Below are 26851 nucleotides of genomic sequence, written 5' to 3'. Positions count from 1 at the left end.
CATTCAAATGATTTTGTGAATACTTTTTTTGTTTGTTTGTTTGTTTGTTTGTTTTTTGCAGGGCAATGAGGGTTAAGTGACTTGCCCAGGGTCACACAGCTAGTAAGTGTCAAGTGTCTGAGGCCGGATTTGAACTCAGCTACTCCTGAATCCAGGGCCGGTGCTTTACCACTGCGCTATCTAGCTGCCCAGTGAATACTTTTAAAATAACTTCTATTAACTATTTTAAATACCAAGATAAAAATAGTTTATAGAAGTTCTTTATCTATAAATAAGAGGACTAAAGAAGCTAGATTAGCCTTCCCATCACTAGGAGTCTTCCAGTAGAGTCTGGATGAGTATTGATGGGGTGTATTAAAGAGAAGATTCCAGCTAAAATACAACTTGAACTAGATTATCCCTAAAGTGGGCAGCTAGGTGGCATCATAGTGCATAGAGTGGAAAAGACATCTTCCTGAGTTCAAATACAGCTCTAGACAGACACTAGCTATGTGACCCTGGGCAAGTCACTTAACCCTGTTTGCCTCAGTTTCCTCACCTATAGAATGAGTTGGAGAAGGAAATGGCAAACCTCCAGCATCTGCCAAGAAAACCCCGAATGGGGTCATGAAGAGTCAGACATGACTGAAAATGACCAAACAGCAAGAATCGCTAAGTTACAACTCTGAAATGCTGTGATTTTGCGAGCCTTGTAAATCATGATCTGTCTTTATAAGACTATCTGGGCATATGCAAAGAACATGGAGGATAGGGGTATCATAATGGTAACATGATTTTTTAAAAATCACCTGTTATTTCTGAGTAGAACAGTCCATGATTCTGAACCAAAATCTTCTAGAAGAGTGGTTCTCAAAAATAAGGGTCTTTAAGGGGCCAGCTGACTGATTGCTTAAGTATTAATGTTTAAACCAAAGCTTCTTAAACTGTGGGTCATGACCCTATATAGAGTTGCATAACTGAATGTGGGGGTTGGGGAAAATTTGGCAACAGTAAAAGGTTATATAGACTTATTCTATATACCTGTATAACTGGGGCCACATAAAAATTTCTTGGGCGAAAAGGGGTTGCGAATGGAAAAGTTTAAGAAGCCCTGGTTTAAACTATGACATTGTCAATACTTTTTTTCTGGCAATAATATGCCATGTTATTTACAACATATTACTATAATTACAAAATGATTTATAGCAATTAAGCTTTCATTGATGACTTTTGTTTCTTACATCATCATGGTTATTCCCAGTGTCCTTCCCTCTCCTCCTTTTACAGAGCTATCCTATATAATTAATAGTATTTTTTTAAAGAGGAAAAAAAAATCAGCACAACTGATAGCTACATTGAAAAAATCCCAAAATATATGCAATAAGTTATACCTGTGGACCTCCCATATCCATGAAGAGTTGTCCTCTCACATGTCTTTTCAAGTCCTGCTTGATCTCTATATATATTTTATATTTGCTTTTGCTTTTTTTTTTTTACTGTTTCTTTGTTCTTTCAATTTACATTGTTGTAATTACTGTGTATATTGACTCTTGTATATTGTTCTCTGTGTGTATTATTTTCTTGGCTCCACGTTCACCCTGCCTTCCTGTAGTTATCACACACATGGTTTCTTTTTTTCTTTCCTATTTATTTTTGAATAATATTTTATTCTTTTCCAATTATATACAAAATCAATTTTCAATATTCACTTTTTGAAAATTTTGGGTTTCAAATTTCCTCCCCAAGAAAGCAAGCAACTTGATATAGGTTATACATGTGCAATCATGCAAAACACATTTCCATATTGGTCATGTGAAAGAAAATACAGAACCCCCCAAAAAACATTAAAAAGTGAAAAATAGTATGCTTCAATCTGCATCCAGACTCCATCAGTTCTTTCTCTGGAAGTGGATAGCATTTTTCATCATGAGTATTTTGGAATTGTTTTGTATCATCATATTGCTGAGAATAGCTAAATTATTCCCAGTTGATCACCGTATAATGGCTGTTACTATGTACAATGTTCTCCTGGTTCTGTTCATTTCACTCTGCATCAGTTCATGTAAGTCTTGCTAGGTTTTTCTGAAAGTATACTGCTTGTCATTTTTTATAGCACAATAGCATTCTATCACAATCACTTAACACAACTTTTTCAACCATTCCCCAATTCTTTACCACCACAAAAAGAGCAGCTACAAATATTTTTGAACAAATTGTCTATAGACATATGCTTTGTTTCTAATTCATCACTAAAACAAAAAGTACTGCCATAAATATTTTGACGTATCTGGTTACTTTATTCTTATTGAAAACGGACATTGATTAAAAAAACAAACAATCACAGCCTAGGCTCTGGGACACAATGCCAAAATGAAAAGCAGTCATTGCCTTCATGGAACTAGCATTTTATTAATTATATTCATGATTAAAAGTTGCCATTGTTAAATTGCATAAACTTATGGAGGGAATGCAGTGGAGATACTGGAAGATGTAGAATGTCCTTCTGATTATTCTCTCACTTGATCACTCTTGGTCTCCCTGTATAATGTCTCTCCCCACTCCAACTTATTATTCACTCAGGTGCCAAAGTGATTTTCCTAAAGTTCCTTTACAGTTTCTCATTACCTAGCCCCTTCCTGCTTTTTTGGTATTCTTACAATTGATTCCTCTCTACACACTCTACAAACCAGCTATACTTGCTTACTTATTATTCCTCACACATGATGCTTCATTTCCAAACACCATGTCTTTTCATGCCTAGAATGTTCCTCTACCTAGCTTCCCTGGTTTCCTCCAAGACTCAGATAGAACCCCACTTTTTTCAGGAGGCTTTTCCTAGTTCTCTCCACCCTCAGTGCCAGTACCTTCCAATTTAGATCATCATCTATTTATACGGTTTGTATCTTGTATGGGTCTAGTTATTTGCATGTTGATTCCCTCATTAGAAAGTGAGCTCCTTGAGGGCAGGGATCATATTTTCTTGTTTGTTTTTTGTATCCTCAATGCTTATCAAAGTGCCTGGCATTTAATAAATTCTTCTTGGCTTATAGGCCGACTGAGAAACAGGAGAAAAGAGCACCATTTCCCTAAGCTGTATTTCTTTTGATGGGACAATAGATCATATAAATGAGCATCTTTTTAAAGCAATTGCATATCTATAGGAAGTGGTTAGCTTTATCACTCATCATCTGAACTTCCTTACCAAGTGGCAAATGCACAATTCAAAAAGGATAAAACACTCATAAAAATTGAATTCTGCTTCCCGGAGATGGCCAAGCACGACCTTGCACAGGAGAGAGATAATTTTTCTAGTTCTTGTAGTGGTTTTTATTATTTTCTTTGGAAGAAATATTTTTACTTGTTGCCCTCCTTGAAAACATTTAACAGGCTAAAGATATATCCTTTCTAGGGTTGTAAATATCCCCTCCCACTATAGCATTGAGGCAGGGAAGACAAGAGCTATACCCAGTTGTACTTTGGATCCATACATTTTTGACATTCAGTTCTACTCACTTCCTTCCTTTCCCATGCCTCCCCTACTGCCTTCCACCATAAAAACAAACTGAACAAGCCTGTCAGTGGAGGGAGAGTCTGCAGCATCAGGTTCTGAGACAAAAGTATTAATGGTAGAATTATCACAACTATCTTCCATATCCTTTTTTTTTTTCAGGGCAATGGGGGTTAAGTGATTTACCCAGGGTCACACAGCTAGTAAGTGTCAAGTGTCTGAGGCCAGATTTGAACTCAGGTCCTCCTGAATCCAGGGCCATGCTTTATCCATTGCGCTACCTAGCTGCCCTCCCATATCCTTAAAAAAATTGTTGGAACTGATGAAAAAATCTATATTTCAGAACAAGTGACTGTTATTTTAGATTATTTATAGTAGTTGACTTTTATGAGTTTGGGAAATTACTAGGCAACTTTGGTTTTAACCAATCTTTGTTTTGTTTAGTATAGTATGGTTTGTTGTTGTTGTTTGTTCTTTGTTCTCAAAGAGGACCATGACATTGGGATGATGTCATGACTTGCAGGGAATTGGATTTAAGTGAAGGAGAGCTGTACAAAGTCACCAACCTCACTCTCTCTTCCAGAGCCATCTGGGTCCAGTGGCAAGATACATATCAGGATGACTGGAGATGGCACCAGATGTTTAAGGCAATTGGGGTTAAGTGACATGTCCAGGATCACACAGCTAGTAAGTGTATGAGGTGAGATTTGAACTCAGGTCCTCCCAACTTCAGAGCCAGTACTCTGTCCACTATGCCACCTAGCTGCTTGGTATAGCATAAAAAACATGATTAAATCTGAACTAGGTTTCACTCAGTACAAACATTTAATGTCTCCAGTCCTCCACATATGTGTATATACATGTGTATATATACATGTGTGTATAGGCACATGTGTTTACAAATAAATCCATATATACGTATGGATGTAACCAGTGTTTGGAGTGATTGGACTGACTTAACCCCGTGGGAGAAGGTCTGAAACCTAACTGTGAATTCTAGGAATTATAGTTTTCCCTCTCCCCTCTCCCAGAGAGACTTTCTGCATGCTTTCTGAAGAGAGTGGGAGTACAAAGTGGGCAAAATTTCCTTCAACTATTGAATGAGATTGATGCTGGGAAAAGAAGATAGACAGAAGCCAATTCTGAAGGAAGAGAAAAGAAAGTCAGATGGGAGGAACAGGACTATTTTGCTACATCCAGGACCAAAATAGGTCAGAAAATTAGACATTTCTCTAGAATTGGCTGAGCCAATTGAGATAGAATTTTATGATTCTGGCATTTGCTAATAACTTCTAATAAATCCATAAATAGCAGGAAGACGTTATCCACATGAATCAGGATCATTTCGTTAGGCTAAACTTTGTTGAATGAGATTCAGGTATGGCATATGTGGAAATTTATTTTGATTTGGGGACCCTACCTTTAGGCTGAGATTAGAAAGCCTTAGGCCCTCAGGGTCTCTTCTGTGTGGAAGGTGCTGGTGCCCCTCCCCCTCTGCTTCAGCTGAGCCAAAAAGCCCCATGGGCTGTACAAGATGCCAGGTCAGAGAGCTGGGGGGAGAAAGCCCCCAGCTCCCTCTGCCCTGAGTGGAGCTATCCGAGAGATCCTGGGCTCTTCCAGGCCAGGTTCTGGCATAGCCTGAGGCACGTGAGGCTGGAGCGCACCGCCCCCCCCCCCCAGCCGCAGCCCTGGCTGGCAGATTAGCTTGGTCTGTGGGGGCGCAGGAAGCCCCGAGATTTGAGTGGAGAGAAGAAAAGGTATATATATACCTGGGAGTTAGATTAGAAGTGGGGACAGAGGAGAGAGGCTGAGAGGAGGAAGGACAAGAAGACGAGAAGAAGGGGGGATGAGACGAACAGTAACGCAGGACTAGGAGCAAGGAGGAAAGGCCGGGGGACAAGATTAGAGGGGCAGCAAAGGTGGCAGAGGGCAGACTGACCAGGAGGCAGCAGAGAGCACAGAAGCAGTCCGCACAGGGTACAGGTTGGAGAAAGTGAAGATTAAGAGGAGTTAGAAGAAAGTAGCTGAGCGTGCCCTGAGGCAGGAGGTGGCTAAGGCCCTTATTGTATTAAAAAAGTTCCAGGTGCAGCAGGTGGGAAAGAGATGCAGTGGAAAGAGACCGCAGGAAAGCAGTCAGGTTGTACATTTTATTTCCCTGTATTCTTAATTTTAAATAGTATCTCATAAATAAACTCTGCTTTGATTATTTAGTTAAGAGCCTTCTAAATCTTTAGTTTATCAATTTGGGAGCAGTGTGATGGAACTTTATAAATGGCCCACATTAAATTAATAGCAGTCAGATAGCCAAATAGTCAACAGTCCCCAGATTAGTCATGCACAGTTTAGTCCCCCCAAAATTAGGCCCAGCTAGTCATTTAAAATATTTCTACATTTGAATGGCAACCGCAAAGGGACTTATGGCCCAATTATAATTTTTCTAAACCTATAATTTTTCGCATATCATAATTTTCCATAAATCCAATTATATAATTTTTCCAAGACTAGATTAGCTTATTAATAATTTTTTTTTTACACATAAAACATTAGCACATTGAGGAAGCCTCAGTCTCTGAAATGAACAGCTTATGGGTAGATATATAAAGCAAGGGAAGGTTATGCCTCTTGGTACTAAAGGGAAGAGGAAGTCATGGTTTGGAAAGACCCTTCACTTCTACATTATTATAGTGGGAGAGAAAGCCCTCATACAGCCAAACCTTCACAGTGCCCCCTGTTGGTTGTACATTTGGGGGGGGGTGTACATTTTTTAAACCTCTATGCAAATTTCTTTTAAATATTTTTAAAATTACATACATTAGATCTACCCATTTGAAAACTTTTATCAGCTTCCATTTATCAGTACACCAAACTACAAATTGAACTGAAGGTATTTCTTGATACCCTCAATTTTCTTTAGTAATTGGACAATTTATTCCTCATTCAGTAAACATTTTTATTCCTCATTATTAGTTGATGCCTTTAAAAGTTACTAAGCAAATAGGCAGGCAAACAGAGAAACATAAAATGCTGAGTAGTTAAAAGTAAATAGATCTCACTTCATTCAATCAATTAATTTTCTTTTCATAAAAATATAGTTACTAATAAAGGGAGAGGGATAAAATCTTAAATAACAATATTTAACATGGAGATTTTTAAAAATAGGAGGTTGGTGAATGAAAGCAACTTATGGTATCAAAGTGGCAGGGGACAAAGAGAGAGACACAGGAGATTGAAAGCATAGAAGCATATTCTCATAAGGACTAAACAGTCCTTGTTGTTGGAAGACCAGATTGAATCATCATTTATATAGGTAGTATCAAAGTTCACAATTTGTAGGTCCTTTTTAAGATAAGCATGATTCAACTTGTTTACAGTTCGGGCAAAGGCATATTTAGAAGCACAACTATAAGCTTCCAAACTGTACACTTTCTTGAAATGCAGATCAAAAAATGGGTTATCCTGAAAGAGAGAGGGAGGAAAAGTTATTATTTTTGTCATAATCACTGAGACAGATGTCATTGTTTCACTGATCCCCGTTGCAGGGCCTGTTATTTTACTAGTTATTTAAAATATTAACCTTAAGGATATTTTTTAAAGCCAGGAAAAAATCCTTCTAAACATGTTCCCTTCAAAATTAATGTTCCTAGAGGATACTTCTTTTCCTCTTCCCCCTTACCAATGAACTGTAAAGTAAAATCATTCTGGTGGTACATGTTTCCCCCTCCCCGTAGTACAATTTCATTGACTCTGTTTAGATATGGCCAGTGTGGGAATTGTTTTGGTTGACTGTCCAGGTTTATAGCAGGTATCTTGTTTTCTTCCTTTTACCATGATTTATTTTATTTTATTTAATTTTTATTTTTGTAGGGCACTGAGCATTAAGTGACTTGCCCAGGGTCACACTGGTAGTAAGTGTCAAGTGTCTGAGGTCATATTTGAACTCAGATCCTCCTGAATCCAGGACAAGTCCTTTATCCTCTGCACCACCTAGCTGCCCCCCGCCCCCAGTACAATCAAAACACTATTTGGGACTTTGGCATTACTAAACCCAGTTGTCCTTCCTTCTCAATATATATGGATTTATTTGAAAATAGGAAGGAATATAATAATACGAACCTCCCTAAAGAATCCAGGGAGAGTCAAAAGGAGGGTTTTCTCTTCATACTCTGAATGATGTGATACTTTCCTCATCCCAAGCTCAGAAATGGAACATCAAGCTTCCTCTCCTTTCTGTTACATGCCACCAGTATGCTGACTTTGAAGGATACAAGACTAATTCTGGCATGAAAGGCAAGTTAATTCATTTGCCATTATTGTTGGATCTAATCAAAGCATTATTAATTTGAATAAGTGCTTATTTTAGAAGGCAAGTCCTTTTTATTGTTGTTGGAAAAATAATTTATTCTTCGATGAATTTGCATTCCCATGACATTTTAAACTAATCTCCATTCTAAATTTGGCAGCATCATTTTTTCATGTCTTATCTATATCCAAATGGCCAAATAGTTGTGAAATCAACCTATATACGCTTTAATCAGGTATAACAATCCATTTACTTAATCATAAATTATGTTCATTTTATAGTTTTCATTCTTAATTCTTTGGTTCAAGATGAAAATTTTTTTCTAGTAATGAACACATTGCATTATCTCTACATTGGATTTGTTACAACACAATGCTTTTTTCCAAGTTAATGCAAAACTCCTTTGATTGAATCCAATGGACTTTTAAAAGGCTTTAAGAAACAATGCTGAAGATATTTTAAGAAACATGCACATTTGGGTAAGAAACATATACATGTTGTCTGGTGCAGACCCCATGATCTATCACCTTATATCATAATAATCCCATAAGAAGGTGTAAAGTAATGAATGACCCTACCACAGCATTGTCCCAAAAAAGGGTCTAAAAGACAACCAATGGAAGCAACAAAACTCAAATGACAGCTAATATTATAAAGAAATATATGATGAGGAATATATACGAATCAGGACAACCAATTGACAAATTGTATTCTCTGCTGGTATTCACACTAAATCAAGAGAATGTTAGGATGGCTGCTAGCATATTGGGTGGACTCTGTGCTGATTAGGGGAGGACATGGACTGGTGCTCTATGGAATGGGCAAGAATGGATTAGTTTTGATCTGCATCATTGAAGGGAATATCAATGAGGTCATGGATCCATGGGAATTTAAGAGTATAAATATGACCTTCATGATTTATCAAACTTTAAATTTATGCAAAATATAGTTGAGCAAAGGATGATTGAAGATGTGCATTTGCAACTTCTTTTTCATGTAGAAAAAAAATAGGCTACCTTATGGTAAATAGGAGACAATTAGTGAAGGTTGCTGAGACCACTGATATTTTTTATCACTTACTGTTCTGTTCCATCTTTCATCACTATAATGCTTAAAACAACGGATGAGGAGAGGAAAGCTAAAATATTTCCATTTCTTAAATAGCCTTAACTGAATTTTAAAAGATAGCAAATTTCATTATGAAGAAATGTTTCCTTTCATCAAGCCATTAATATTTTTCCTATTTATATGTACATACCAAACATTATCATTCATTAACATAAAAGAAAATATTTGTCATGCTTCTGGGATGCTCATAAATAATTAATGTATCACATAATCTTTTAGTTCACCTGTTAAATCTTGGACATTTTAGTTTCATAGAAGTTTAAAAGTGAAAAGGAATATAGAGATGATTTCATTGAATTCCATCATAAAACAGAGGAGATAGCAGACACCCAGTGAAGCAAAGTAGCCAGATTAATGTCATACAGTTAGTTAGTGATTCATCCAGGAATAAAACTATGATCTCCTAATTTTCAGACCAGTGCTCTCCAGTATACCATGATGTTTCATGTTTGTGACAATTCACTTTTTAAGTGAATATAGACAACAATTCTATTCCATTTCAGTTTTGCCTTCTTTATGGTTCTAAACTCTTGTGTTTAGAACTACATGATTCTTGTTGAAAATAATTATAAATGTCCTGAATTCCGAGAATTAAATTACAAGAGTTGGAACAAGACAAAATTGCTAGAATACTAGGTTTTACATCACAAATAAAGATGTTAATACTGAGAATGGGAATGTTAGGCATTGTCCATATATTCTACACTTCAGAAAAAATATCTCAAAAATTTTAATAGAAAACATGGATATAAAATTTTTACTGGAGATCTTAAAATGGGATATTGTTTATGAAAAAAGGGAGACGATATAAAAATGAAATTTTGTTAGAAGAAGAAAAGTAACCTTTCAAAGGAAATAATGTGGCTATATAGGGAGCTCTCTAATGATCTCGTATTTTTAAAGGACATATGTAAGAGATGGAAAGTTGGGTATCCAAAATAGATTCAATGTAAAGAATGGCACAAACCTCCAAGAATAGTCTAAGACCCAGAATGGTTTGAGGTTTGTGAATTATGCTAAGAATGTCAAAGAGAATTAAATACAACACCTATATTTGGGCAAGAAGATAAAGAAGGGATTGTTTGATAAATTAAAAGCAAATAATGTTAACAGATGATGGAAAGAGAAGAAATTTTAAACTTTTTGCTTCTATATGTTTTAACAAGGACAATACTCTTTAACCTGGTAAAGATAGAACAAATATGGCTTAAAAGGATTGATACCCATGATAAACGAATGGGAAACTTGCTGTTTTAAATGACTCCAAGTATCCAAGTAAAAATTCTTTACATTGTGGAGTATTAAAAGAAGGTGAGGGAGTGATTATACAATGATTGTCAGTAATGTCTGAGAAATTCTAGAGAAAGCAAGATGAAGACTGTAGTTGGAGAAATTGTACCAATTTTTAAAATTGTACCAAATTTTAAAGGAGAAAACTACAAAAAAGAAACTTTGACATCAATCTCCTTCTGCAAACTCTAGAATGGATTACTAAAAAAATTGGTTTCTGAGCATTTAGAAAAAAGAGATAGTGTTACTTGGAGTCAGGATGGATTCATTATAGTACTATTAATGCCAAATTATCCAAATTTCTCTTTCTTTCTTTAAAAATAGGATTATTAGATTAGTAGAGTAAAGGAATGTTGTAAAATATACCTTCATTTCAGCAAAGCATATGTTCACTTATTTCATGATATCTTTGGGATCAAAATAACGAGTTCTGCATTGGTCCCTTGGAGAAGGTGGAGGCCCATTAGAAAGAAGAGAGAAATTCTTGACTGGTCCTGGGCACTTTTTATTCTTTTTTTTTTTGCAGGGCAATGAGGGTTAAGTACCTTGCCCAGGGTCACACAGCTAGTAAGTGTCAAGTGTCTGAGGCTGGATTTGAACTCAGGTCCTCCTGAATCCAGGGCTGGTGCTCTATTCACTGTGCCACCTAGTTGCCCCCACTTTTTATTCTTAATAGTGTAAATAAAACTTGTTCTGTGCCTGATGCCATATGAACCTGAATGCTTAAATAGGGAGCTTATAGACTCCTTTTGGGTAAGTACCATAGCCTGATATTCCCAGGCATTCCTATGTAGAAGCAGAAAAGCTAGACTGGTACAATGGGTGATCTGATGGACACATTTTGGAAAGAACCACATACTAACATTCCCATATTTCATCTATATGTGAGCAGCCAAGCCAGTGAAGAGAGAAGTCCTCAAAGTTTAGACCCAGGCCTTTTCTATCAGGAAGAACATCTGATACAAGTATTATATAATCAATTCTCGGTGCTACACTGTACTTTGACAAACTGGGGCAAGTTTGAGGAGGGTCACCAAGGTGGTTAAGAATCTAGAAACCATTTCTTATGAGACTTATTGAAGAAGCTGGAAATAGATATCCTTTAAAAGAAATGACTTAAAGGAAAGATGATAGCCATCTATAGATATATGAAAGGTTATCATTTGAAAGAGAAATTAGATTTTTTTCTGTGTAGCTTCAGAGAGAAGCACTGACAGCTGGAAGGTATAGGAAAGCATATTTAAACTCAGAATGAGGAAGAACTTTGTGACTATTAGTATTTTTTTAAAGGATGTGATAGAAGTGGTCAAACAGAGGTTCTATAATAATCTTCCAAGAATGGAACAGATCGGATTCCTATACTGAATGGGAATTTAGATTGCATGACCTTCCAATTCTATGATTCTATTAATGTAGTTGTGGTCCTTGCTAGAGGGGGAATAGAGTACTGAAAGTTCATGTTGCTGTGAAGGGTGGGAATGAGGACAGGAAGCTCTATGAGTTCAGAGGAGGGGGTTGTAAATTCAGCTAATTTAAAAATCAACCAGATAAGACTGAGATTGACAGGGAGATTGAGGAAACCTAGACTAGATATTATGCTTAATAGGAAAGATTTTTATATATTAATGCACAGAAATGGAACAAAAATACTGACAAAATCTTCCCCAAAAAGTCACCCACAAAATATAATACCCTAACAATTATTAAGTATCAGAAATATGTGAGGGGGCAGCTAGGTGATGCAGTATATAAACCACCTGCCCTGTATTCAGGAGGACCTGAGTTCAAATCTGGTCTCAGACACTTGACACTTACTAGGTGTGTGACCCTGGGCAAGTCACTTAACCCTCATTGACCCACCAAAAAAAGAAAGAAAGAAAGGAAGGAAGAAAGGAAGAAAGATGTTAGCAGACAGAAGTTTAACAGGCTATTTTGACATTTGTATTATAAAGCAGCACTTACTGTATCTGCTTCTTTTCCATCAATCATCTCCAGATCATTCAAAGACCATTTTTTGGTTACTTCATATTTTTCATCTAGACCTATTCTGTGGTGTTTCACGATAATTATTTTTACTTCTTCTCTTTTCGTCACTGAAAGACAAAAACTCCTTAGTTTTCCTAGGATTTCACATGACAACGAAATAATTCAATATAGTACTTATAGATTTCCTTTTCATTGATTGCACTCAAAGTGTTTTATCCTCCGTGTTTTAATGCTTTTGCTTCAACTTTATGAATTATAGCATTGTTATCATTAATTATCAGTAGGGGGGCAGCTAGGTGGCACAGTGGATAAAGCACCGGCCCTGGATTCAGGAGGACCTGAGTTCAAATCCAGCCTCAGACACTTAACACTTACTAGCTGTGTGACCCTGGGCAAGTCACTTAACCCCAATTGCCTCACTAAAAAAAAGAAAAAAAAATTATCAGTAGGGAAAATTGAAGAATCATCAAGCTGGAAAGAACCTTAGAGATCATCTTGTCTAATCCCTTCATTTTCAGATGAGGAAACTGAGGCCAAAGAAAAGTGAACTGTCCAAGTACATTGGCAGTAGGTGTCAGAGTCAAATTATGAATCTTACTCTTAATTCAGTGAACGTTTTAGCATTCCTGACTGCCTCTAAACTGTAACTTTTTTAGTCAAACCTACTGGTAAGAAACATCTACAAATACAGATAATCACTTTCTATGCAATTTACGATCTCAGAGATTTGCCTCATGGCACTGGGGAGTTAAATGACTTATACAGGACTGCAGCAGCTAGTATGTGACTTCCTAATGGAAAAGAAAAGGACTTAATGACAATTAGATAGAGAAAAGTAAGGACAGATAGTAGGTATGGTTAGAAGTTTTAAGCCTGGGCAAATTAAAAAAGAAAGATGGTATGAGGAGAAAGGCAGTAAGTTTGGTTTTTAATATTCTTATGCAACAAAAATCCTGGCCAAATATCATGAGACATCTTTTAAGGACAGAGGGTGAGAGGGATAGTAGAGGGGCATTGAAAACTGTAGCAGATAATCAAAAGGTCTTTTGTTTAGAATCTTCAACCAGTAATTGCTTTTGTCCAGCTACACTTTGATTTGCTATGACTTTCTACTATTTTATACAACCAGGCCAATGATTTCAATTTTCTCTCTTGTACTGACTGTGCTGATTCAACTCATTTTGATCTACTTTGGCATGATTCATATTGCTCTCAATTGGATCTTGGGATCCAATACAACTGTGACTAGCTTAAGGTTACTAAGGTTACACTCTCAGTCACACTTAAGCTCTAGGCCTTTCCTTCTGGTCCTATATAAAGCCCAGCAGTTCTAGACTCCTACTGGTTAAAAGAAAAACACAGGTCAAAAGATAGTCTTGGGCTATGCCCACAGTTAGGAGCAAGGCAGAGGATAAGGTAAAAGTAAAAAGTTGGGAGAACTAGAGAAGCTCAATGCCGTGGAAATTAAGAGATGAGAAAGTTTCACTAAATCAGCCATGTGAAATTACTTATAGTGCTTGAGGGGGATAAAAGCTAAGAAAAAAATCTTTGGATTTTCCCAGGAGGAAATCACTGGTCACTTACATGAAAGCCATTTTGGTACAGTATTGAAGGCAGAAGCTAGATTATAAGAGAAATGGAGTAAAGGAAGTATATATTTAATGTTGCAGAAGTCACTCTAAAAGGTGAGAGTTAATGGAGATAAATGGGTCAGATAGAGGGCTTTAGATGATTCTTTTTTTTGTATTGGATGAGCTGGGAATGTATGAAGGTGGAAGGCAAGGAGTCTATAGAGAAAAAACTTAAGACATTAGGGACCAAGAGGATAAATAAAGGGGCCACATCTTGGAGAAGATGAGAAGGAATCAGGTTCAAAGTACAGGTAGCAGTATTAGTTTTAGAAAGAAGATAGATTTCTTCCTCTGAGATTTGGAGTGCCCAGCACACAGGCACTTAAATGCCTGTTGATTTGAGTAAAAAAAAGTGATTAGAAAGCCCAGCCAGTGATATTCTGAGATGAAAACATGTAACAACTTAGCCAATTAATGTAAGCATGTTTATTGCTGATAAGATATTAGATTTTCTCCCAATGTGGATCGGTTTATATTTACAAAAACTTTCACATGTAGAGCTATGCATCACATTAGTCACAATGGGGATAAAGCAGAGGGATATGGATGAAGTTGTTCAAAAGTATTGAAAAATGCACATGTTCAAAGCACATATGCAATTGACTTTGGGTAACAATGTATACTCAAAGAATAGTACCTTATTATTATAAATAATTATCAAGAAACTGGGTTGCAAAGTGTTTTGTGTATGTTATTTCATTAGTTTTCTCTCACTATAAAGAAGAAAACCAAAATGAAGTTTAAATTAGTTTTTTTAGATAAGTAGAAAAATTCTTTTCTGAAATCTTAACATTTCCAAGGCAGTTCTTTCACTTTCCATTTTTATCCCTCAGATCTCTTTGGTTAACCTCATGCTTAGAAAACTATTTTGCTGGTAGTACCTTGCAGTGTTCTTAAGCACAAAAATTACAGCTGACATTTATCTACTGTTTTAGGGTTTACAAATGCTCCATATACATTATGCCATTTGGTACTGCAGATATTATTATCCATATTTCACAGATAAGGAAACTGAGGCTTGATGATTAAATAACACACATAATCACATAGCAGCTAGTAAGTGCTGCAAGTAGAATTTGAACCTGGGTCTCTTCTGACTCCATCCTCTATACTATGCTGCATCTGTAAGTGCTTAATCAATGTTTGCTTAATTGAACTTCATCTTACATTAGTGCTTTAAAGTACCACTGATATCAAGCTAAGAAGAAACTAAGTGTTGAGCTAAACACTTTGGGGAAATTCTGTGGCATAAAGGGGACATAAATGCTTTAATTTGGCAAAATAGCCTCTTTGGAGCCTATGAGACTCTTAGAATTTTCTTAAGCCAAGAACCAAAGAGTCCATTTTGGCTGGAGTAGGCCCAACCCGTAATCTCCATGCATGCATTCTGCTGCCAACAAAATTAAATTGCAATATGAGTATTAATGCAAGAGCAAAATGGAAATTTATCACATTGTCTTAAAAAAGAAATGTGTTTAGATAGATAAAAACATCATAAGATTGGTTTTAGTAGCATCAGAAGTGAAATTGAATAATAACTATCAGTGAGTAAAAGGATATTCTCCCAGGGAATTATAAGATCAAGCTAAACTAAATGTAATGTTTCACTTGGCTTTTCTCTTTTCTTTTCTTCTTCTCTCTCTCTCTTTTTTAGCACTACAACCTTTACTTCATGCCCATTGTTTATCTTAATTTTTAATTGTAATACAGTTTCTACTGTAGAAATGCCTTTTGAGATGCCTGTCATTCAGCATACTGGGCTGAAAGGACTAAGGTCAATTGAACAAAAAGGAGTTGGTCAGTTGGAGGGGAAGGTATCTCAGTTTGTGGCAAGCTATATAGAAATGCTCCTATCAAAATGAATGTCTGATACTTAACATTTAGGGGTTGGTGTGACATTGGACACGAATCTTTCATGTGAACCTGGCTTAGAAAAGAAGAGTTTATATTTAGCACTTGGACTACTAACCTTGTAGTGATTGCCATGGTTTCATTGGTCACCAATGAACTAACCAAACCATTTGACACTAAAGTGTAAAGAATTGGGGAAACTGATAAAAGTGTTTGTTGAAAGTGTGATCACTGGGATTTTGTCAAGCAAAGTATTTTAAAACATTCTTTTTTCCAGAAGGAAGAGCCAACCTTAAATCTATGTTTGACTGGTGTAAATGATTTAGGACTTAGATCATCAAGATGGACATAAGGAGATTATACATAGGATGAAAGAGAAGAAGGGTGACTTTGTTGGGAAAAGTAGTCCTAGGGGATTCAACTTGAACTTCCTGATGAGGATTCTGAAAAGTATGCTTTTTATATGCAGGTGTCTGAAAATAAGAACCCATGAGTGTATGACCTGCCTGTCTTACTCTACTTGCTATTATGGTAATTCACTCTAGTTTAGTCTTTTATATTCACGAAAGTTGAGATAAAATTGGGTATGGTGAAGTGGAAAGAATGTTGGATTTGGAATCAAAGGACATGGATTCAAATCTGATTTGCTATTTACTGTCTATATGACCTTGGGCAAATCAATTAACTCTCTGGCCCTCAGTTTTGTTATCTATAAAATGGGGGGGTGGTGGTTAGACTTGATGACCTCTGACCTCTCTTCCAGCCCTAAACCTATGATCTTACTGACTCGGCTTAGATTTTAAAATTGATAGTTTATCATTACCAGCAGTTCCTTTCCTGAAGTACATCACATGTGCTCAAGGTCTAAGTGAGTATCCTGGACTTTGGGAGAAGCTGGCTCATTTGTAATTAATTTGTTGATAATTTTGACAATATAATCTATCAACACAAAAATCTAAAATTTTAACAGTTAAGAGGAGAAAGTAATATATTAAATGGAACTTTAAAATGGTATTATCTATAATTTTATGTGCCAAGTATGTGTGTATGTTTAAAAGGATGTGGATTATATCTGTGATTTGATTGGAAGAGAAAATTCCTAGTTAAGGAAACTCCTTCTACTCATGCAGCTAGTCACTTTCTCTGAACAACTTGTTAAGGATCATGTAGCCAGTCTGGGTCAGACAGAGGGCTTGAACTCAAGTCTTCCTTCTTTGGAGACTTATCTGTTATGCTCTGGAGAAACTCTAATATGAGCTACACACCATTTCAAACTAAGACCCTAGCTTGACTCAGATCTGGAAGTATAAAACATTTCATTTAAACTCTCCCACAGAGACTTTTAACAATATCCCACAAATGCAATTTGGTCTAATAAGTGTGTGTGTGTGTGTGTGTGTGTGTGTGTGTGTGTGAGTCCAAGCAAATACCTTTTGAAACGTAAATGGGTTGTGATATGCAAAATCTAGTTAAATATTGAGTTTATATATATATATATATATATATATATATATATATATATATATATATATATATATATACTTTCTCTTGAAAATGAAAGCTCTTCATGAGCAGAAAGTACTTGTACTAGATAACTGCCTCCTGTGGTTAAGGGTATTGTATTGCTATTTCAGCTTTAATTTTCCTGTTCTCCTGACCTTAATCTTACTTAAAGGAGCATGCCTACTGTTGTCAAGAGACCTCTGTTCTTAGGTGTTTTCTTTTTGTCTGTGGGACTTCTGTGGGTTGTCAAAACTAGTCCTAACTTAAAAATAGGCCTTGGGCTGCACCTTTTTACCTAACAATAACCTAAATTCACAATTTTTCCAAATTTACCTAGACTCTTTTCAAATGCATGTAGTGGTCTACTCTTATTTATTGTTACTTGACACACAGGGACTACACAATTAGAAATTATTTGTTTCCTATCTATGTTCCATATTCATCTCACAGAGAGGGAGGATTAGTAAATATGCACAGAACTGGCCTGTACTGTTTTCAGAATCTTAACATGTATCACTAATTTTCAATTTGGAATCTTTGGAAATATTAAATGTTTTGTTTTTGTTTTTTTTTAGTGAGGCAATTGGGGTTAAGTGACTTGCCCAAAGTCACACAGCTAGTAAGTGTTAAGTGTCTGAGGCCGAATTCGAACTCAGGTACTTCCTGATTCCACTGCACCACCTAGCTGCCCCAAAATGTTTTTTAAAATGTTAATGCCATTTAAAAATAAAATAACATTTAAAATGGTTTAAAGGGTTGCTCCAACATATTTTTAAAAGTATTTTCTTTACTTTTCTGGACCTCATCAATTGAAAAAAGAAATGGACTATGGTATGGATTGTAAGGTACCTTTCTAGTCCAACAAGCTATTATTCTATACTAAACTATGCTCTTCTGTGTTATGTTATGATATGCTATATATTATTACTATAATCTTTCCCACTCTCTATTTCCTACCCCCCTTTGGATCTTATTTTATTAAGCTTTATTTCTTTTTTATACATTAAAAATTTTTATAGTAAAAATACAAACTCATTGAGGACCAGAAGTATTTCATCTTTTGTTCCTGTATCCCCAGCAGAGCACCCATTATGGTCTTTTGCATTTAGTAGGGAGAGAAAATGGACCTGTGATTTCATTGGCATAAGGAACTCTTACATGAGGAAACTTCCTTTTTCACTACAGAGTAGTACCTTCTCAGCAATTTATAGTCTTAGAAAGTTGCCTAGAATATTGAGAGGTTGAGTGACTTGCTGAGAGTCATCAAATTAGTGGGATTTGAACCCAGGTCTCTCTATGGTTTCAAGGCTATGGGACCATGCTGCTAAAATGCTGAATTGAATGTGATTTCATTTCATATCTTCAGAGATTTTAAAAAAACTTTTTAGTGCTTCAGATCAGTGCTTTAGAGATTATCCTTAGTATAGTGTTCTTCTATATACAAAAGATTTGAGGCACCTGGCCCTTCCACAAAAGAGGCAATTTTTCGTTGTCAGTGACAGCAAAGTACTTAGTAGAAGGTAATCTCGGGGATACTGAGAATGAATTCTGAGGAGAAACCACAAGCTGAGAGCATAGTCTGCATGTAGTTAGAAAAAGATTGCTGCTTCCTATTGTATTTCCTTTCTTCTGGGAATCCCAATAAATTGCAGAAAAGAAGGATGAGAGATAGGTTGAAGAGGTATAGGAAATATGGGGAATATCAGGGCATATCTGACTTAGACACTTAGGTAAAATTTCAATGTTGTTGTTTGGTCGTGTATGACTCTTCATGACCCTATATTGGGTTTTCTTGGCAAAGATACTGGAGTTGTTTGACATTTCCTTCTCCAGTAGATTAAGGCAAATAGAGATTAAGTGATTTGCCCTGGCACAGCTAGTAGGTGCCTGAGGTTAGATTTGAACTCAGGTCTTCCTGACTCCAGGCACAGTGCTCTATCCACTGAGCCACCTAACTATCTCCAAAGTTTCAATATTTCTAATTAAATTAGATTATGATCTATTGGCTGGGGACACAAGATGTATTGTTGCCAAACATCATACAGATAAGCAAATTTATATCCATCTATCTAATACATGAAGTTTTTAATATGTCACAGAAAGAACTGACTAAAATTATTCATAAATCATTTGTTTTTAGGAATGTACAGGTTACAAAAAGTAAGCAGTTTCATAGAAGGAAAACATAGCAGCTTGATAAGGGAAACATATATATTCCTTCTGATGTCCCTGAAACAAATGAACTAATTTATTCTCGTGAATTTTGAAAGTCACAAGAGTTTTAGAAGTACAGGGACTGAGAGCTGTACTGGACAAAGGAGTATCATGAGGAAACATTCTACTTGAAGTTAATTTCTCTTCAAAATGTAAAAGAATCTCATTTACTACTTATGAAATTGTACAGGTTTATACTGAAGGACATTGACTTGGTATAGTGGTTACAGAGCTGGTGTCCTCAGAGTCAGAAAGACCTGGCTCCAAGTCACTCCTCAGACTGGCTGTTTGACTTTGGGTGACTGACTAAACTTCTCATGACCATCAGGCAATTCCTTCCCTGTACGAGGCAGATCAGGTACCCAACTGCACTGGTAGAGGCAGGTTCTTCACTGAGGGTTCCCTATGCCAATGAAATCACAGATCTAGTTTAAAATATAAACCACAGTAAATGTAGTTATTTCAATCATACCAACACATTTATCTTATTCTAATTACTGTGTTGTTGAACTTTATGTTATGTTATAGTGTCTTAAAACTGGATAGAAATGGTTTCATTTTCTAGATGAGGAAAACTGAGGCCTAAAGAGATTAAGCAAATTTCACAAGCTGATACAGCCAGTTGGTGGTAGATACGGTACTGGACCTGGAGTTAGGAAGACCTGAGTTCAAATTCTAACTTAGAAACTTACTAGCTATTAGCTCTAGGGAAGTCACTTAATTGCTTTCTGCCCAGTTTTCTCGTCTGTGAAATGGGGATGATATTAATCAAACAAGCTTGCTGTAAGGATCAAATGAGATAACATATATAAATGCATTGTAAACCTTAGAGCACCATATAGATGCTTGCCATATGACTACTGAGCTCACCATTCCTAGCTCACTGCTTTTTTCCCTACCTTCTTACTTTTCTGAAATATGTTCTTAAATTAAAGGCTATGATAGAGCTTGAAGAGAATTCAACAGGACTAGGGCACTAGGCTTGGATCCATTCTATATCTAAAATCAGGATAGTTTCCCTCTCCTTCTAGGCACCTCTTTTCCACTGAAAATCCCATTATCAATTTTCATCATCTCTCTCTTCCATCCCTGCATGTTATCATTTGGCTCTCTGCCTTGTCTGTTGCTCTGTGTCTTCAACTCCCATCTCCTCTTCCTCACATCTTAGCTTAACCCTGTCATTTTTGAAGAGAACCCAACATCAGCTCATGCTGATTTCTCTCCTATAATGGTTATACCACATCACTTAGAATATATTTAGTTATAGCTTTTGTCACCTTCACTACAATTTGTTGGGGGGGGTGAAGGTGGAATATGTTATTATTTCATGGCAGCCATTGTAGTATTTATTAGCTTGTGCACTTGGACAAGTTAACTTTCACACTCTCATCTGTAAAATGGGGAAAATTATATATTTATTAACCACGCCACATGGTTAGGTTAGGGTGAGGATCAAGTCAAATCATCATGCATTCATTAAGTACCTGCTAGGAACCAGGCAATTAGCTAAACACTTAAGCTATATAAAAAGAGGCAAAAATGGTTCTTGAGCTCATAGTCTAATGGGGAAGACAACATGCAAACAACTATGTATGAAAAAACTATATACAAGATAAATTGGAGACAATCAACAGAAGAAAGATACCAGTGCTATGGGGGATCTAGAAGAACTTCCATATGATGATATTCTGTCTTGGGTTTTTAGAGAATTATTTCATGTGTGTTGGTTTTGTTTCTCTAACTGGTTCTGAAATTCTTTGAGTGCAAAGATGGTATCCTGCTTCTTTTGTTTTGTTTTGTGGGGCAATGAGGGTTAAGTGACTTGCCCAGGGTCACACAGCTAGTAAGTGTCAAGTGTCTGAGGCTGGATTTGAACTCAGGTCCTTCTGAATCCAGGGCCGGTGCTTTATCCACTGTGTCACCTAGCTGCCCTCCATCCTGCTTCTTTTTAATCTCTTCTCATAGTGCCCAGCGCAGTTGTGAACATACCATGGAAGCTCTATAAATTCAAAGCTTTACCATAGTTTGAATAAATTTGATTAAATATTGAGTTGAATTGAATAGCTTAGCAACTTGGAAACAAAGAAAATTAAAATTTTCCTTACATTTTAAGTGAGATTTGGGAGTAGGAAGGAGGGAAAAGGAGTCCTTGTGACTTATTGGAGACATCAAGGGACTCGTGGGATGACTAAGAATTTGAGAATCAGCTCTAAATGTTCTATTACCTAATGCAGGGAACAGGACTGAGCCTTCAATTGCACTGGTAGAGAACTCCCAGATGAGGAGACAGCCTCTAACAATGTAGGTCAATGACAGCTTCTCTGCAACTTACAGTCTTAGACATTTTTCCAGAGCACTGAGAAGCATAGGCCCTGGATCCCAGGGTTACTGTCAGAGGTAGGGCCCAAACTCACCTCGTTTTTTGGGCTCTAGGCCAATTCTCTATCCATTATTCCACACTGCCTTTCATATGACCTAAGAAAAGGTCAGCTCATTCTAGGAAATAAAAGAATGTTCACTCTGTCAGATAGTATTTGATTACAAAACATATTTGGCTAATTGGATATATGAGTTCTTATGATTCTTCCCTTGCATTATGAAAGTATATGAGTAGGCAGTGCTATATAATGGGAAGGTCATTACCATTGTACAATCATCTCTGTTTACCTCTCTGGGCTTCAGTTTTATCATCCATAAAATGGGGAGTAATAATACTTGTACCATCTACCTCACAGGGCCACGGATACAAGGAACCATTTAAAACACTTTGTATGAAGCTCCACAGAAATGGATACTATTGTTGTTATGATTCAGTTTCCATAATGGAGTGCTAAGTATCTATCTGTCTTAAGATTTGGAGGGTAGTGGTTTGTATAGGACAGTTGAACTAAGGTTCGGTGCAACTGATTAATTTATTAGGTTCCCACAATTTGCACTCACATCTCAAAAATGGTTACTAAATACTCCTTTATTGTTTTCTGTGAAACTAATAAAGAGCCTTTGTACCTTCTTAAGAAATATGATTCTTTTTCAGTTATTTTGCAGTTCTGCTTGCTATCCTAGAATAACTGCTTCCCGGTAGCAGTGACCATCTGTCTATAGCTGTGATTCATCCAGAAGGACAAGAAGGGCAGGGCTAAATGCACGTACCTCAGTTTACAAACCTTCCTGGGATGGATAATTGATTCATCAGAACAAATTGTGGGAACTCTTTGCTCTGACCTTTTCCTCGTTCTAACTTGTACCTGGATTTCGTTGTCTTTCACTCAGTCTAGAGTTTTGATTCTGTCTACTTGTTGGATCCCACTGACACGTTATTGTTGACTGGATCACTTCAGGACACAGATTTTCCTCTTGCCTTCAGCCCTTGTCCTGTACCCTGTATTAGATAATCTTACAATCAATTTCTTTCTACTCCTGAGACACAGCTTTGTCTCTATCTCACTCTGCCTGGTTCCGGACCCTGTAAAAGCATGGCCCAGGAGGCCTTAGCTACTACCATGGACAATTCCCAGCTACCCCCATGCTGATAGTTGTGGATAGGAGAAGCAAAGACACAGAGTAGGGGAAGTCCATTGTCAGAGTATTTGAAAACAACTCTTAACACCTGTGGATGTTCTTCTGTTCAGGAACAAACTATAATAAACTGGCCTTTGAGAAGATTTTGATGACTTAAGGAAGGGCCAGAGGAAAATCAGTTTCCTCTATTCTTTTCTTTCCTCCTACTGCTCTGAAAAGTTAAACAGAGAAATTTTGCTGTGTATTTAATTCAGTAATGACTAGGGTTCATATCTACATTCAAAAGACATGTTGCAGATTAAGGAAAACAAAATCAAGTAGATGGAAATCTGGCCGCCCAACTAATTAATATAGACTTTTAGAATTATATTTGTTGTTCCTATTTCCAAAACAATATAATTAAAATGCAGTTTGGGGGGGCAGCTAGGTGGCACAATGGATAGAGCACTGGCCCTGGATTCAGGAGGACCTGAGTTCAAATCCAGCCTCAGACACTTAACACTTACTAGCTGTGTGACCCTGGGCAAGTCACTTAATCCTCACTGTCCCGTGCAAAAAAAAAATGCAGTTTGGGATATAACGTACATATACAATACTTATTGAGTATCAATTTCTTTTTTTGTCAGTGGGTTTTCAACTTAGGTACCTGGTGTACTGCATGCATGCAAGCATATATGTATGTATTTATGTACGTACAAATTGTATTAACAGATATAATATTATTAAGTAGGGCTCTATTCTTCCAACATGCAGTTTTCTACATTTTCAAGTTCCTGTCCCATCCAGGCCATTAGATTGTGAGCTCCTTGAGGGCAGGGACTGTCTTTTGACTTTCTTTGTATCCCCAGTGCTTAGGACAGTGCCTGGCACAGAGTAGGTACTTAATAAATACTTTTTGACTGACTGAATGCGCATAAAATAGAAACATATTAGAGAAACAAAGCCTAGTATGAGCTGACTCTTGGCTGGGGGGGACTTTGCCTTATTTTTATTATTTGCCTATTTTATTAATTTGCCTTCCTTATAAATATATTGTCTTATTGTTAAAAATTCCTGAAGCAGTTAATGTGTAGTTATAAACTATCCTATACTGAAGAGAAAGTTTCATTGTCACTACTTTCCCCTCTTCACAACTTATCTACCATCAATAAAGTATCTAAGAGAAAAGGTTTTTTGTTTGTTTGTTTTGGGTTTTTTTTTTTGGCCAGGCAATGAGGGTTAAGTGACTTGCCCAGGGTCACACAGCTAGTGTTAAGTGTCTGAGGTCGAATTTGAACTCAGGTCCTCCTGAATCCAGGGCTGGTGATTTAGCCACTGCGCCACCTAGCTGCCCCAAGAAGAGAATTTTTAAGAAATGCTTTTAGAAAAATAATGAGAGAGTTGGTCTTGAGGTCACACAGATCTGGGTTCTGCCTCTGTTGTATACTGGCTCTGTGACCTTGGACAAGTCACTTACCCTTTAGGACTCCAGGTAGCTCTCTACTAACACTCTAAGACAAAGAGAAATTGAGGTCTTGCTCTGGCAGAAAGTTTCCACACCTTGGAGTTCTCTCTACCAATTGTAATCACAGGTCTAGTTCTTATCCCTTTAAAATAAACAATTAGTTCCCTCCTAAAAATTAAGGTTCTCTTTTTTGTCCCTTATGAGAAAGGAGTCCCCAAATGTACAGTAAATTAAATAGAATAGCTCAGTCTGTCTATTATTTAAAACTATAAGGGCAATTCTTTGGTTATTAAAAAAAAAAGAAATCTTATGCTAATGCAATAACTTGCAAAGAAAATGTACAGGACAGCCCCTTGGATGCTAAGTAACCCAGTATGTTTTCAGGTCAGTTTCTGAACAATGAACTAAAAGCTAATTTTCACAGCATAAGGTCACATTGAGTTTTTTGGATTCTGCCATTCAGTAGAGCTTAGTTCTCAGCAGTAGCATGGTTGAACTTTTGCTCATCAGCAACCCCAAGGACAGTAACTCTGACAAGTAATAAGAACATTTCCCTCTGACACCCACTGTCTCATTGAACATTCATCATATGGGGCTTCCTTAACACAAAGAACACAACCAGTAAATTACCTGATACACAGAGGTAATACCTGTCCTGGGCTGGGAACTCAATTTCAATAAATTCATAGAGATGCTGCGAGAGTGGTTTGAACAGTTTCTTCTCCAAGTCCTCTTTTACCAAAGATGACATTTCCTTCAGTTCAACTAAGATTGATGCCTTGGCTCAAATTTATTTTCTGTCTTTCCTTCTTTGGCTCACTGGATCCCTTGTTCTGGGCTGCAGCTGGTCTGTCAGTATCGCCTTTTTGCCCTTCCAGTTCCTACAGATCCTAGTTTCTCTTGGTGTTTCAGCAAGCATCCACGATTCAGAGCAATTTCCAACTTCTCAGACCCCCCTCACCGCAGCATCAGCCGCAACAGCGGTACCCCTACCAACAAACTTTAGCATCCAGTAGGCTTCTCCTGGCTACTCATCTGTGGTTTGTTGATAGCAGAATATATTGATGAACATCGGCAGGTATAGACATTGAGCTCCCTGGCTTTTCCAGTCCCGAAGCTCCCCCCTCCCCTTTAATATCAATATTCAGAGGAAGACCACTTTCTTCAGCTTGATTCCATTACACAGAGCAGCTGTCTGGCTGTATTGATTGAAATCATCTTCCATTAAGAACTTTGCTATCACTGGCAAGAGCAAAAGCAGCAATGCTTATTCTCAACACTCCCCACAAGTGCGGCTTTCTCTTTCCTTTTCCTCTCCTGGAGGGCTGTCAAACACTTTCCTTTCCCCACAGGTCTGCACATAGATTGCCTCAGAGGAAAGAACCATCCAATTCCTGGTTCAAAATCACTTCTGAAATTAAAAAGAGACTTCAGTATTAGTCTTCATGGCACTGTTTGAAAATCCAATGCAGTTCTTAAGTGGGAGAATTGATACTATACAGGTGGTGGTTATAGACAATGATTCTTCATTTCCACAGAGGACAAAATGAGGATTCTGAGTCTTTCAAGTGTATTAAGAAGGATTTAGATTAAATAAATGACTATATGACAGGTACCTGATTTCAGCTGTGCAGGAACTTCCTCTCCCAATACAGTTCACAATCCATCTATGATTTAGTAGATGAGACTTAAAGAGTTGGTTAGTCTTGATTCCAGAAAGTATTTCCTGACTGTAACGTTCAGTCCTACTATCTATGTCACCGTCAGAAAAAAGGACAATCTTTTAGTAAAAGAAACACAGTGTTGGAAAAAGAGCCCTTTATTTGGAGTCAGAGGAACTGGGTTTAAATCCTTCTTCTGCTACTGTCTGTGACCATGAGCAAGTTATTTAACTTCTCTGAGCCTCAGTTCCCTCATCTGTAAAATGGGGGAGGGTAATCCCCAAAATTCTTTCCAATTCTGAGTCTTTGAATTCCTAAAGTCATGTTAGGCACACATGTTCATCATTAGCTGATGTTAGTCAATATAATCATTTTATAACTGTAGCATATCCAAATAAAGTGGACTAGTTATAGCCAAATGTACCAATCAGTTCTTCTAGTTCCATTTTTGGCTCTATAGACATGGCCTTTTAAATTAAAGGAAACACACATTTATTAAGTGACTACTATGTACCAGACACTGGGCATTTTACAAATATCTCGTTTGATCTTCACAACAATTCTGGAAATTAGGTGGTATTATTATGCTCACTTTATTAAAAAAAAAAACTTAGACAAAGGATAAGTGACTTTCCCAGAGTCACAATAGTTAAGAAGGAAGGAAGGTTTTGAAATCTGGCTGCCTAACTCCAGGCCCAGCACTCTATACAGTGCTATTACTATATACTATACAGTCCCATTCCAGAATTTTGCAAAGATACTGGTATACATTATTGGAAGAGAGAACAGAGCAGCCCTATCCAGTATAATTATATAGTCAAACCTAGAGGCAGAGAA

At 37.0% G+C, this 26851-nt stretch overlaps 1 protein-coding gene across 1 annotated transcript; it reads right to left on the bottom strand.

The window, feature by feature from the left end:
• Positions 1-6676: 6676 nt before the first annotated feature.
• Positions 6677-25104, bottom strand: EXOC1L (exocyst complex component 1 like). Its single transcript, XM_043970015.1, has 3 exons — positions 24984-25104; positions 12168-12298; positions 6677-6943 (listed from the first exon to the last, which is right to left on the bottom strand). The coding sequence occupies exons 1-3, from the start codon at positions 25102-25104 to the stop codon at positions 6677-6679; spliced, it is 519 nt and encodes a 172-aa protein (XP_043825950.1).
• Between the last annotated feature and the right edge of the window lie 1747 nt (positions 25105-26851).

This window comes from Dromiciops gliroides, chromosome 6 (assembly GCF_019393635.1).
Source record: "Dromiciops gliroides isolate mDroGli1 chromosome 6, mDroGli1.pri, whole genome shotgun sequence".
Lineage (NCBI taxonomy): Eukaryota > Metazoa > Chordata > Mammalia > Microbiotheria > Microbiotheriidae > Dromiciops > Dromiciops gliroides.
This window is presented reverse-complemented; position numbering and strand designations above follow the sequence as displayed.